Raw genomic sequence first — 14447 nt, 5'->3', positions numbered from 1 at the left:
CAAAATGAAAAATCACTCTCCTCTCCCTTCAATCTACCTTGAATTTCGAGAATTTTCCACTCCAGTTCAGTCATCTATACCAAACAAGGCCTAATGGAAGGATTTCGGGATAGGAAAAACCAAACCTTACAACATTCAGAATGACAAAAAGAGTATTCAGCTCTACAAAAAAATTAAAAATAAAAAACGAGACACAAAATTGAGAAAAACCTTAATCATGCTTGCATTTCAATGGCTGTTGAGCAATTAAAAGTGGTATTTGCTACAGTTCAGCTCAAAGATTTATTTAGTGTTCCTTGGAAGCACTTAACTGTTTTCTGCCAGAAAGTAATGTTTGAGTGATCAAATTTCTTAGTACTGTAGCCGATTTTCGGTCTTCCTCTTGGGACAATAATAGGTCTGAAAAATGATAGGATGAACATCAACTCTGCCAAAAATGAAACAAGACTTGTCCACACAAATATTGTTCTCCTCCACTTCCAAACAAACCTTTTCGACCGAGGAAGCTCAGATTCGAGCACTAGTAATGCAGCGTAAATTTGAGGTAAGCCGGCACCATTTTGGAACTCGGCTCTTTGCTCTAGTATCACCTTCAAGCAGGCAGTCGGCTCGAGTCCTTCAATGTGTCCACTCATTTTTATGTTCAGAACTTGGGTTTCTGATTGTAAACCGGCAATGAGAGGAGCGGTTTTGAGAAATGTTTCGATGAAGTGAATTGGCCCGCTTTTGTATCGCAGCATGCACGGATGGCTTGAGCTAGCTTTGACACTGCCGTTTGCTGATAAGAACTCGATCCTTACCTTGGGGCACAAGAAACGGTAAACGGTAAGTCACAAAAATGCTATTTCAATTAGGCATATAGAATTTACTTGGCTGAAAAATGTGGTGCATACCAACAATCTGTGATCAGATGTCATACCTGAAAAACACCCAGCTTGTGATTATATTCGGATTCAGGTGCAGTTAACGAGACAGTGAGCTGCAATTTGTGGTTATAAGGTATCGCACGGTCGCTACTGACACGAGAAGATGACATGAGTGGTGCAAAAGCAACTGGACTTGATTTGGTATAATCAAAGTTGAGGGCTTCTGTTGTCTGAATCGGATTCTCAACCAAGTGTCTCATAATAAATCCACTTGGTACGAACCCGGATGCCAGAATTCCAAGAAGCATGGAACACACATAGAGTGACCCGAAGAAAGCAAACCCTACATTCACTGCCACTGACTTTTGAGCTTGCACGCGGCGGGATACCGCTGAGGTAACATTTTTAGATATGACACTGCACATTCTTAGTACATTTTTGAGAGTTTGAAATGGAAACAAGAAGAGCATGAACGAGAAATAGGATAATCGAATTGGAAGCGTGAAAAATGCGACCACTAGACTAAGTTGAAAATCTATGATTTTCATCGGTAATGCCACAACGAACGTCAAAGTTTTCAAAAGAAACGGATTGTAGCTTCGTAATGGAGAATGTACCATTTCGGCCAAATTGATAAAATCTCTTCTTTCTTCAACCTCATTTTTCACACTCCAATCCGAACTAGGCCTCCTTTCTTCTCCATGTTCACTACTTGACCCCGAGCGAGATTTGCATGCAGCAAAGCTAGGTTTCAGCGTCCTTCGGACCATGATCGCCTTGTCAGCTCCATCTAGGGCTAGTTTCAGCGCAGAACATTTCAGGACATGGAACAATTGGTGTGAATTCACGTCACATTTGGGATCGAAACTCCATAAACCATTCTGGGTTTTTAAGAAACGATGATCGCCAGGAAGACCGGTATCAAGAATTTCTGGCTCATCCATGGTGATGAATTAGAACAAAAAAGTGGCACTTGGAACTGGATACAGTTAGACTAGGGAGTGAAAGGGCTGCAATTTGCAACTATAATAACTGTATGGAGGACCATTTATAGGCGGGAAAGAGATGACGTGGCAATACCTTTAATTTCTTGGGATGCTAAATGACAAGTAGGCGGTTCAGATTGGAGGGCGCATCATGATACACAATTCAACACTGGACTTGTTCATGTCTCAATCTAAGAAATCTTCAAAAACTTTGAGCGATAGTGGGAGTGTTATCTGTCTGTTGGCGAGTGGCACACCTGCCCAGGTGAATCCCCGGCTAGCTCAATTAGGAATTTCCAGATTGTTTTCTTTCACCAACTTGTATGGAGTAATGGATGATACATCAAAACAAATCTTGAACGTTGAATCTCGAAACTAAACTCGTATTTTGTCTACTGGTAGTTGTATCTGCTTAGTTGGAGGATATCCCTGATTCAACTCACATAAATGTGAAGATGATACACATTTTGTTAAAGAAATCAACCCCATCTCATTAAAGGACCTACACAAATCTAGAATAAAGAATTCTAGAACATTCACTAAGGTTGGTTAGCTAGATTATCCAAGTTAAAGTAGTACTTTGTAGAAATGACTAGAATGTTGTTTCTTAAGTTGGTGGAAGAGTCTAGAAGAATGGTGAGGTTTCCACCAACATGCAAGATTAGTGTAGATAATTCTAGCTTAGGAAGTTAGTGGAATTATCTAGATATCTCTAGCATGGTGTGTCCATGCTTCTCCAAGGTTCCATCCATGCCTATAAAAGGAGAAGGCATCCACACCATTTGTATCAACAAATCAACAAGCAACCAATCAATTAAGAAGAGCTAAGTAAGAGAGTGGGAAGCCTTGTAAGTAGTCTTGTAAGAGTGTGAGTGCTCTAGAGTTTGTCTCTAGAAAGTAAGTGAGTGTCATTGTTCTTAAGAGTGTCCTTTGAGAGTGTTGTAATATTTTGTTTGTGTAATACAAGTAATTTGTTTACTTGTTTTGTCTCTCCAACACTTGTGTTAAAGCTGTGTACTCTAAGTCTCACCCCAACATGTTTATGATGAGTTTGATTTGGTACATAACTTTTCCGCGGAGGTTTATCCCATTGTAAATTCTATCGTTCGTAAAAAATGTTGGATTTTGATGTATTATGTACAACAATGTCATGTCATTTGGCGATTGAAATGTATGAAAATGAATACTTGAACACTATTTTCAAGGGAGCTGTAGTCACACCCAGCATTTATCTCTTAACACCAGTCCACTGAACACTTGCAGAAAGAAAATGCCGGTTTCTTTGCACCAAATGTGGGAGAAAATGCCGGGTGAAGAAAGAAAATGCCGGTTTCTTTGCACCAAATGTGGGAGAAATATAATATTGACATTAACTGGTAGAATAAAATCAAGAAACCAATTCTTCTTCAATAACTTCAAAACATATTTGTCTCATAATCTCCTTTACAAAAATATGGAGCAATTGAATTGAGAAAAAATAATTTCAAAAGCTTCATTTCTTCAGCTTTTCATCACCGAAAAAGTGAAAATTCACATATTATTAAGTAGCTTGCTTGTTGAAGAATGTTCCATATTCTCATCCTTACTAGGAAGAGAAACCGAGGAATCAACCCACGGACCCTCCATTGACGTGCCTCGTACATGACTATCTTGTGAGAGCATGGAAACGTTGGTTTGACTGTCTTGTGATAGCCTCTCAAATGCCTTAAACCTTGCATCTTGTTCCACTGGACCGCGCTTCATTGGTGCTTGAACTGGAGTTTTGCCTTCGAGCATGCTTACTACAGAAGTCATGGTTGGTCTGAGAGTGGGAGATGGATTTGTGCATAAGAGCGCCAGGTTCAGCATTGTCATCGCCTCCGTTTTAGAGTAGTTTGAACCAAGATCTGGATCCACGAGTTCTAGCATGTTTCCTTGTTCTTGTAGAACATAGGCCTTCACAAACATTTAGCACCTCTTAGAACATATAAATTTTGTTTATTTTAAGGACATTTTGAATGTTCATAACAAGAAGAGTGGACCAGGAAGATCTTCCAAGGATTATGGAGTAGAATGGATAAAGCTTACCCCATCAAGAAGATACACGAACTCCTCCTTTGGCTTGTAACCCGTGTTGCTCTTTCCACTAACAATTTCTAAGGCAACGATACCAAAACTGTAAACATCTGCCTTGTCAGTTAAGTAACCTCTCATTGCGTATTCAGGAGCCATATAACCTCTGCAGAAATAGCATATAACTCCAGATCAGTGAGTGTGGTGCCATAAATCAACAGCGAACAAAGGCTAAGAGAAGCGTATATAAATTAGAGTATCAATATCTTTGGATACATAAACCATGCTGTCTTCCTGACCTATTAACACTGAATGTTGTAAAGCAGTCATACTAACGCATTATAGTGAAGTTCAAATATGTGAGAGATAACACTCACATTGTTCCAGCTATTCGTGTGCTGATATGCGTGTTTTCTTCTTCATCCAACTTAGCTAAACCAAAGTCAGATATCTTGGCATTTAGATCCTTATCAAGCAGCACATTGGTTGCCTTTATATCCCTATGCACAATTTTCAATACTGATTCTTCGTGAAGGTAAGCTAATCCACGTGCTATCCCCAAGCATATCTTCTTTCTTGTTTTCCAGTCCAAATGTAGCCGTTGTTCCTCACGACCTACAAATTTACAGAGAAATCAGATACAAATACCAAATTTGACATTCTGCTCAAGATGTTGCAAGTGTTTACCAAAAAGAGCGCGAGCAAGACTATTGTTTTCCATGTATTCATATATAAGCAACAACTGGTTTCCTTCAATACAGCAACCGAAAAGCCTCACGAGATTTGGGTGCTGCAAAGCTGATATCATGCCTATCTCGTTAACAAATTCACGGTTGCCTTGCTTTGATTTGGCCGAAAGCTGCTTAACAGCAATTATAGAACCATCTGACAGTACACCCTACGAATTGAGGAAGGTTATTTCAAATTCACATCAATATAAAACGTATTTCTCTATCCGCTCAACAAGCTCTCTCTCCGGCAGAAGATGGGTTTTGGAGGGAACTATTTCTTGCGCTAGTAATCATTAAATTTCACAATCATGCTATTACTGCCAACGCCAAATGTGAAAAATAATATTGTTGAAGTAATCATTACCTTGTAAACAGGCCCAAAACCTCCTTCACCAATCTTGTTTGAAGGATCAAAGTTACCAGTGGCTGCTTTAATTTGTCGTAGAGTAAAATAACCAGTTTTTTGTTCCAACCCACGACGCAGTTCTGCCACAAGGAAGAATCTTAGAAAATAACATACAACGAGGCATATGAAAAACTTTGTATGCAGAGATTATCCTTACCTTCATCTTCGTCTTTACCCCCTAAGTAACCAGCCTTTCGGAGGACTACCAAAACCAATACAACAGACACAAATGATGCTACTGCAATACCGGCAATAGCACCAGCAGATAGCCCCCCAGTATCAACCTTAAAATCTGAGAAGTAAAAGTTCTGATGAAGTTAAGAGGCATGCAAGTAGGAAAAACAAAAAAAAATAAAAAATAATTTCCTACAACACGGGTGAAACTTACTTGGTGTCACAGTAATTGCAGATATAAGAGGCCCATAGACACCTCTGTTGGGAATGGCAGTAGTTCCTTTCCCTGCCCAGTATAAGTGAATCTCTAGAGTGCTGCCATTAACAATAACATTATCCAATTCTTTGACGACAACCTTACCAACACCTCCTGCTTCCTCCATAATATTGAAATCCTTCCAAACCAAATTCCCCTGCGCAAGAATCAAACTACAACATTACTTGCTAGCTTCCACCGAATTTACTGAATAGCCAAACCACATCTTGTAAAACCAGCACATAGACGAAAATTCAACAATAATAAAAATCCACTCATACTTGAATTGAGATGTCAAATATGCGCTTCCCAAGGCTGCTGAATGTCTGGTCATCGGTATACATTATTTCAGAAAAGTGGAGCCGAACTTTGTAACTACCCTTTAACATGCAAAGGCCATAGTACTTGAGTGAGAGAGGAGAAAGGCGAGCCGTTTGATAAAAGTCTGGACCATCCACATTAAGAGAAAATGTGTTTTTTGCGATGTAATCTGCATCATCGTTGTTCATATATACCCCTGTACTACTATAACCCCATCTTTCAGACGTTGAAATGAAGTGTGATTGTCCCACAGTGCTCAAGTCCTCTTCGTATTCATTACCCTCGAACTCCATCTTCCTCCCTCCACAATTGATAAATATGGAATGGTCTGTAGGTGTGACAATAATCGTATTAGAAATTTATAAATGACATAAGTTGTTGCATGGTCATGGAAGAAGAAAATTAAATGAACCTAAACTCACGTTTCGGTTTTGACGAGCAAGGGAGGTCCTTCTTTAAGCACCATCTACACATTGAAAGAATTAAGGCTTAGTCATACATACATCTTGCAAAGGTTGATGAAAGGAGAAGTAAAAGTTTTAGAAAACTTACAAGTTTTCTGAAGACGAATAACTAGAAACTAGATTCCTGTTTAATAATCAATGGAATTAGCTAGTAAACAATATCCAACGAAGAAAGAGCATGTAGTAAGTACATAACAACTTGGAGAATAACATAGAAAGAATACAGTACTTGGGTTTGGATATTAACGACTTACACAGTCAACTGCTGGCAACTAACAGAAGGCGATCCTGTAAAATTGTTGTAAGACAAGTCCCTGCAACAGATTTTACATGGGATTTATTACAACTCTAGATTCATAGAGAAGCATAATTGAAATTGAAATCGAAGTTGGCTAGCATTTTGCACATAAAGAAATAAACATAGATAAACAGAACTTCATAGATTAGTAAAAGAGTATAGACTGACAAGTAATTTTTTCTGTTCAATATCCAGGTTGGTACTTCTCCGGTGAGTGAGTTGTTGGTCAAAAACCTGCAAGCTTAAATTCTTAAGATCGGTGCAGACATAGCTAACTCAATGAATAAATAAAACACGAAGCATTTGCTCGAATAAACGAATGCTTCTTTTATTTGATTGACTTACATATAATCTAGAGTGTCAACACGCTGAATCGTTTGTGGAATTTCACCAGTCAAGTTGTTAAAGCTCAGGTCTCTACAAGTTAGACAGAGGAAAAAGCCATCATATACTAGCTTACATCAGTGTGGTGACGATAAATTTGTGCATCTATAAGTATACTGATTCTAAAAGCACTCACAATGTTTTTAATTGTCTCAGCTCGCCAAAATAATTTGGGATTGTACCACTAATTGAACAGTTTCTCAGAGTCCTGAGTCATAGATGCAAACATAAATTAGCATAACTGCATTACTAATTACACGGAAGTAGAATTTTGATAGGGCTGTGTTATACTCACACTAGCTTGATATCCTTCATATCTTTCAAATTAGGAAACGGTGAACTTCCGTTTAAATCAGATATTCTCCTGATACAAAGGACACATCAGAAATATTTATTTGTTTTATTGTTGCAGATTTCGAATTAGCAACCAATCATTAGATCAATACCCTAAATATGTAATTACAAGATAAAGGAGCGGTGATCTCACAATTCAGTTAAGTTTTTCAACGAAGATATGATCGAAGGTATAGGGCCTTCCAAGGATGTGCCTTGCATATCACTGCAGTAGATTTAATATAATTCTTCAGCGGAAACAGTATACACATTAACCAACATTCAAAAACTTGATTTAAATAAGTGAATGATGGGAGATGAATGTAATGAGGAGCAGCACGCACAGTCTTTCAAGTTTGGTCCAGTTTCCAATAAAACTCGGTATCTTCCCTGATAATCGGCTCCCATCTATCCTACTGCAGGCAGTAAAAGAAGATGTGAAATTGTCTGTTCAAGAATACTACACATCTAAACAATTGAGTAGTGCCACATCACTTACAAATCAGTTAAGTTCTTTAGGTTTCCGTATGATTCTGGTATAGTCCCTGTAAAATTGTTGGCAGAAAGAAGGCTGTGGAAAATGAAAGAGACAGTTATGCATTTATTTCGAAGCTGATAGATTTCTCCGGTATTTACATACATAATAAGGAGCTGACGCTAATCATATGTACATGAAGAGCATAGTCTGATTGAAAATTTCTGATTAATCAACAAAAGTTTTCTATATTGTTTGGATAATTAATGAAAGATTTCGATGATGAATAGAAATGAGAATTTTGTCTTACAGTCTTTTTAAGTTAGTTAGCTTTCCGATGTTTTGGGGAAGATGCCCTTCAAACTGATTATCTTCCAACACCCTGGAAAATGCAATTTGGCAGTCAAGGTTATGCACATTCCTTCTCTTTTTGTCAATAAGCAAAGAACATTGCAATACTTACAACTCTGTAAGCATAGTAAAGCCATCAATGGGAATTGAACCATTGAGTCGATTTCCCAAAAGATTCCTGCAGCATACCAACAGTTAAATTACATGTTAGGCCTACACATGCTAAAAGTGGCCACACGACCACTACTTAAGGTCTCGGTGATATGAAGGCATCACTTACAGAGCGCGAAAAGGAGCATGAAAGAGGCTTGCAGGGATTGATCCATTGATGTAATTGCGAGTGAGATCACTGTTTAATACGGACAAACAATAGAAATTCATCTCCACAGTCCATACCCCAGCTAACGTCCATAAACAAATTCAATAAGCTGAGAGACAAAAAACGTAAATATGTGTATCACTTACATTGCTTCCAGATGTGTAAGATTTCCGAGTTCCTCAGGTATAACTCCAGTTAAATTGAGACCCTTCATCTCACTATAAAACCAACATTTAAGCAAAACTAATAATTAGAAAGGAACAACAGAACTAAGAACAATAGAACTTCAGACCAACAAAGTTATACATGATTGTGACATGGCAAGTGTTGCTTGGAAAGGAACAGTTGCAAGTGACATTGCTCAGAATATCTTCAGTGAAGTATTTGAAGAAGCCTGCTCCACCATCTTGGCAAGAACTTTGACTGATGTTCCAGTGAGTGTTGTGTAACTTTTTGGAAATTGTTTCAAGAATTTTCACTGCAACGTATGCAAAAATCGATTAGCGATATTAAGTAAATAGGTTCACTTAGAGAAACAAAGATTAGAGGTAACTAAAAATAAAATAACACAATTCTACCACTTCAACTACCAATTATGCTATATAGTACTTTTTATTGCTGCCTATAAAACTACTCATCGCACCCAACTTTAGATGAAATTAGTTTACTTCATGTTCACAGCTAATCAAAACTGTTCACCGCACCCATGAATTCACAAGTCACACCCAACCCAAGCACAAACCCACACTTACCATCATCTTCAGAATCAACATTACCAACCCAAATCACATTACAACATTGAGGTTTTATGGGTAATTTCGGACCCATATCTAAGCATCAAACTGCTCCGGCTAGTAGGTCAGGACGGTATGCCTGCTTATAACCAAATTCAAATATCCCGACTCATAGTTTAAGTAATTTAAAATATAAACGGTCTTGTCATATAAAAAACGGCTATGAGGTTCTTACGATATTAAATAGAGGTTATAAAATTACATTTCCGTGGGATTTGTTGACAAATTTGAACAAATGTTTCGTAATATATTGACAAGTTCTGGTAGAAGACTTTTCAGCCAAAACCAAAACAATATAGCAGATATGGAAGCAACTTGAAGAACATCACGTGGTCAAAATTCAATATGCAGAAAAACAATGGTCAATATTCATATATATTTAAAAATATCCTCTTTTTGGGTCTGACCATTTAGTCAAAAAACTAGATCATGTGCCCCTTGTTCACACTTCTAAGGCATTTACGTAGTCGTCCAACTCAACTGTAACCTGATTCCGGTCGACCTAAAATTAATTGTGAAACTCTATTCAGGAAAATAATATAATTCATAATTTAATATTTTAAATAGTATATCAGCTGACAGCTACTTAGTATTACCGTCTAGTGGTATTCCTCTTAGTTTGCAGGTGAGAGGTCTTGCGTTTGATTCTCGACAAAAAAGAATTTAAACCTCATTATTGCTAACTCGTTGTGAGGCTTAGTCCACTTCCTTATCTGCTTAGTGCAACTATTATTGTTTATTAAAAAAAAATAGTAAATCGTTTGTCATTTGGTTTTGATTGGACACATTATGCAATCATTGGTATTAAGAAATTGCCACATTATGTAATTATTGGACACTTGTGAGGCAATCAACCTACAACATTTTGCTATATGATAATCAAATATGCAACAAACAAAACAGATAAAGATAATTGAATTAAATTAAATACAACCATGAAGATAATTAAATTAAAATAACTATTTTTTATTTTATGAAAAAGAAAGAAGATTTTGTAGATTTGGAACAGGTTTATGTCCTCATCTCCTTCAAGGTTTCAAGACATGTAACATCAGTGCAGACAGATGGACTGCCCATTTTGCAACTTGTACTCATGTGAATTATATAAGGACTATTATGTCCCTCATCATCATCTTTTTTTTCTCTCCCAATTGCACTGGCACAGCAGGGTAAAACTGTAATCTCATATACAAATAGCACAGAGCCAACTGGGAAGACAATGCATGTGGCATCAAACAGAATTATTGTCATCGTTGCGTTCTCATTTAATATTGCAATATCATGTGGAGAAAAGTTTTTACGTGACATTGTTTTATTTGACAAAAACGTCACGATAACAATGAAACTCTTTTATAAATCATTCCCCTAAGATGAGGATCCTATGTGTAAAACAAAGAAATGGGAATATTTATAAAGAAATACGGTTGAAACTGATCTTCTTAAGCCAAAACTAAAAGATGTTTGTTTTAAAATGAAGAAAAGTTGAGTAGAAAGATTTTAAATCTCTGATACTAATAGTTGCAGTTAGCACAACACAGATGCAAAGGAATTCAATCTCCTTGCTTTTTTGCAATTTTCTTAGCAACCAAACAGAGAAGTTGTCACAGCTCACAACACAAAACCAACTGCAATGCAATGCCCTCCTCAATGAACGCTAAACCCAAAAACCTAGAAAATATTTGCCGTTAAATTTAAAAAAAAAAAAAAATTAAAGCGAGAATGAAGGATTGTAGCACTTACCTTCTTCCAGAGGCAAAAGTTGAGCATTCGATTCGAACTCAGTGAAGCAATTCAAAGCCAGAAACCCCAGCAGAAGAACGAAAACAATCTCAGAACTCGTAAACATGAATCTCATTTTCCTCCAGGACGCAATAACTGCTTTTCTTCGATGTTTACAGCAAAACCAAATTCCAATCTTATTGTCTTTACATTCAACAAACGACAACAAAACGGAAATAGAAAGAAGAGAGAGAAAGAAACAGAGGGAGTGGATGGTTTTTGGCGTGGAGGGAAAGGGACAAAGAGGTGAGTATGTTTTTTTGGAGAGAGAGAGAGAGATAGAGAGATATAGAGAGGGAGATTCTGGTTCATATACAATGTACGGAGTCAAAAGGAAAGAGATGCGAAAGAGAGAGCCAAAGAGAGAGAAAGAGAGGACCGCCGGGCCGCCGATAAGGAGTGAGAAAAATCAGTGTTTTTGCTTTGTGGTTATGGAAAGCGTCAAACTGCATTGGTCATGGCGGTCAATAAAATAACACGCAAAAGTTTCAGTTTTCTGTGATATCCCTCCGCCCTCCTTCCTTTTAAGCACCTTGACCAAAATGAAAAAGAATCGTCCTAGATTAAATTTTGTAAATTAAATAACATAGAAGTGAATGATTAAATTATTACTTAAATGTACTCATTTTTTATTGGTGATATATCATTTAGTTTGCAAATTTAGTTTACAAATTTAGCCTCCTTAACATTACTCAATGAATAAATGAGATAATGCAAAGTAAATGATGTGTCACTAATAGGAAGGAGCACGTTTATCAACGTTTAAATAATAGACCAATCATCAACTTTCATATTCTTTAGCTTCTAAAATTTTATTTACAAATTTAATTTTCATAACATTATCCAATGAAATGTGATGTTCCAATACATGTTGCGACTTTTTTCTTTTATTATTTTAAACGAAACGTGTTGTGACTTTTAGAGACTCATTTTTTAAACTTATTTCTTTTGCTTCAGACCATTGATTTATCATTGATTCTTTCAATTCTATGACTAAAAAGATAGAGTGATGGAAGAAGAAAAAAAGTGTAAAAATCAATCCGGTCCATGATGTATGGTGTGTAAACTTTTGTTCATTTTGATGAAATTTTTTATGTAATGTCTTAAACTATCATTCTTTTATATAAAAATATTATTTTTCTAAGGAGTGAGATATTTTGGCCTAAATCACACAGTGAGTAGTCATAATAAATTATTGTGATTAGTTTTAAACTCATTATTTATGAGATTCGAACTTAAAAAAAAAAATTTAATAGAAAAAAATATTATCCTGACTGGTAACTACATATTTGACAAAGAAAAATATTTGCATCTTTGTCCAGAAAAAAAATAAAAAATTTTGCCTCCACCCCATGGGATTTACCACATTGTCCACCCTTTATAACAAAATTATTTTACCATACAAATTTCATAATCACAACCATTATTTTCTTAATTATTATCTAAATATCATTTCTATCAATCAAATCAAAGATCATTTAGGTATCCATATTAATTGAACAAAAGATACCGTTGTTACTAAATAACATATTCATGATAAACCGTCCAAGTATTTGATACATATAAATGACTAAACGATCTCAAATTCAAATAAATTTTTAAATGATGATTAAGAAATTAAACAATTTCAATTATAAATTCGTATGATTAAAAAAGGTTAATCTTGAGGGCTGGATGAGGAGGTGCACCCCATGAGATGAATGCAAGTATTGTCTTTTTACAAACACCTTTTCCGTTTTAGCTATCCTTCAATTAAATTTTCATCACTGTGATTTTAATTTTATTAATCAAGATTTCAACTTCATTACAATAGACAGACATACAGAGCTTCCTTGACCTTGCTAAAGCAGGGTCTTTTTAACCCTGATAGGCCGAAGGAACATAGGCCCAAGGAAAGTCAAGGCCCAGAGAACCTGGCAAAAGTGAGGTTGAGCGCCTCCAAGGACTCAGGGCCTTCGAGTGTCTAGCCTTCGATCACTCCGAGCACTTCCCCTGCAAGCCACTCTTGAGCACTTAAGGGTGAAGTCATTTCTGACAACTTTTAGGCACGAAGACCTAGGAGCAGAGGAGACATGCCCATTCAGATGTTAACTTGAGTCAAATAATAGTTACATGCCCATTCAGAAAGCCTACAAAATGGCATAAATGTTGACATATCGGGCTCTCTAGCACGGAGGATCTAGGAAGAAGCCACATCGTTGCCACGTGTTGGCTAAAGAAGAGGATGACAACTTGTTAGGAGAATGCCCGCAAAAGGAGACCAAGAACCCCTTAGAAAGGGTCGGATGAATTAAGAGACAAATATACTGCTCTATAGCCAAACGCTACGTGTAATTCAGTTCATCATAAATAAATAAAAACCAGTAGACGTAATCCAATTTTATGAGGTGAATCACTGAAATTCTGTGTTCATTTTTCTTAATTGCAAAGCCCAAATCCACTAAAGGACCAACTCTTATTCAACATCTGGAAGCCTCACTAGTTTTAAGCGTTAACATGCTTATTATGTGAGGAATGATAAACAAAAATTAGATAAAGACAATAAAATTAATATATGGAGGTTTCCGAGCATATAATTGGGATTAATTCAATTATAATAATTAAATATTCAACGCAAAATAAATAATAAACACGATATTTAATCTCAGTAACATATCTTATTGATTGTAATCGATAATGCAACAAATAAAGAAGGGGACGGAATTACTTACATGAATCATAGTCGTGTGTGCACTACTTTATAGATCATCATTGTGCTTGTATTCTTTCTCTTCATGATTATTCACGAGAAAGTTCCTTGAGTGTTAAACTTTTAAGAGTATCTGCACTGAAACACCAGTAACGAAATATGAAGTGAGGGATTCGATTGTGCTAGCAAGATCACTCACTTGGACTAAATCTTTGGCACAATAGGAAAAATGCCTAGGGGATTTTTTTTTTTTTTTTTTCTTCTTCTATTCTTGTCTGAGAGGACAAATCTAATCGTTTGGGACATGGTCATTTGATAGTGTTTTTGAAAAATTAATTTTAGTATTTTAAAAATAATTTGACTTTATGATATTCATTTCTAAAAGACTTTAATGCTAAGCACCGTCACACATGCTATTCTTGTAAGCGGGCAGGTATTACAAGAGAACGAAAATAACCATGGTGATTATTGGTCTCTGGCATCTCCAATTCAAAGGCTACATCATCTTTAAGTTAAAATTTTCATGTTGTTCTGCATTAGATTGGATAAAAGTTGGCACTGAAAGAAGGAATTTATCTTATTAAAAAATAGTTGAAACTAAAAATTATATTAACATTTATAATTATCTATTAATTTAATTAAGATAGCCAATAACGGGCTTGAGCCCAAAATGTGTTCACAGATGACTAAACTGGGTCGGTCTAGTCCGTCTACTCTTACGTATTACTGTAACCTTATTTATCAGAAGAAGTACCTCCAAATTGAATTA

At 36.3% G+C, this 14447-nt stretch overlaps 1 protein-coding gene across 1 annotated transcript; it reads right to left on the bottom strand.

Annotated features, from left to right (window-relative positions):
* Positions 1 to 3197: 3197 nt before the first annotated feature.
* LOC137742213 (probable LRR receptor-like serine/threonine-protein kinase At1g53430) lies at positions 3198 to 11265 on the bottom strand. The gene is made up of 24 exons (XM_068482008.1): positions 10951 to 11265; positions 8723 to 8894; positions 8563 to 8634; positions 8378 to 8446; positions 8210 to 8275; positions 8057 to 8128; positions 7771 to 7842; positions 7616 to 7687; positions 7426 to 7497; positions 7234 to 7302; positions 7075 to 7146; positions 6900 to 6971; positions 6723 to 6788; positions 6511 to 6570; positions 6345 to 6380; positions 6215 to 6258; positions 5753 to 6120; positions 5430 to 5628; positions 5199 to 5333; positions 5000 to 5121; positions 4592 to 4802; positions 4282 to 4519; positions 3920 to 4070; positions 3198 to 3787 (listed from the first exon to the last, which is right to left on the bottom strand). The coding sequence occupies exons 1-24, from the start codon at positions 11063 to 11065 to the stop codon at positions 3383 to 3385; spliced, it is 3030 nt and encodes a 1009-aa protein (XP_068338109.1). The 5' UTR covers positions 11066 to 11265; the 3' UTR covers positions 3198 to 3382.
* Between the last annotated feature and the right edge of the window lie 3182 nt (positions 11266 to 14447).

This window comes from Pyrus communis, chromosome 8 (genome assembly GCF_963583255.1).
Source record: "Pyrus communis chromosome 8, drPyrComm1.1, whole genome shotgun sequence".
Classification (NCBI taxonomy): Eukaryota; Viridiplantae; Streptophyta; class Magnoliopsida; order Rosales; family Rosaceae; genus Pyrus; species Pyrus communis.
The sequence above is the reverse complement of the archived record's forward strand: the minus strand, read 5'-3'. Positions and strand labels throughout refer to the sequence as shown.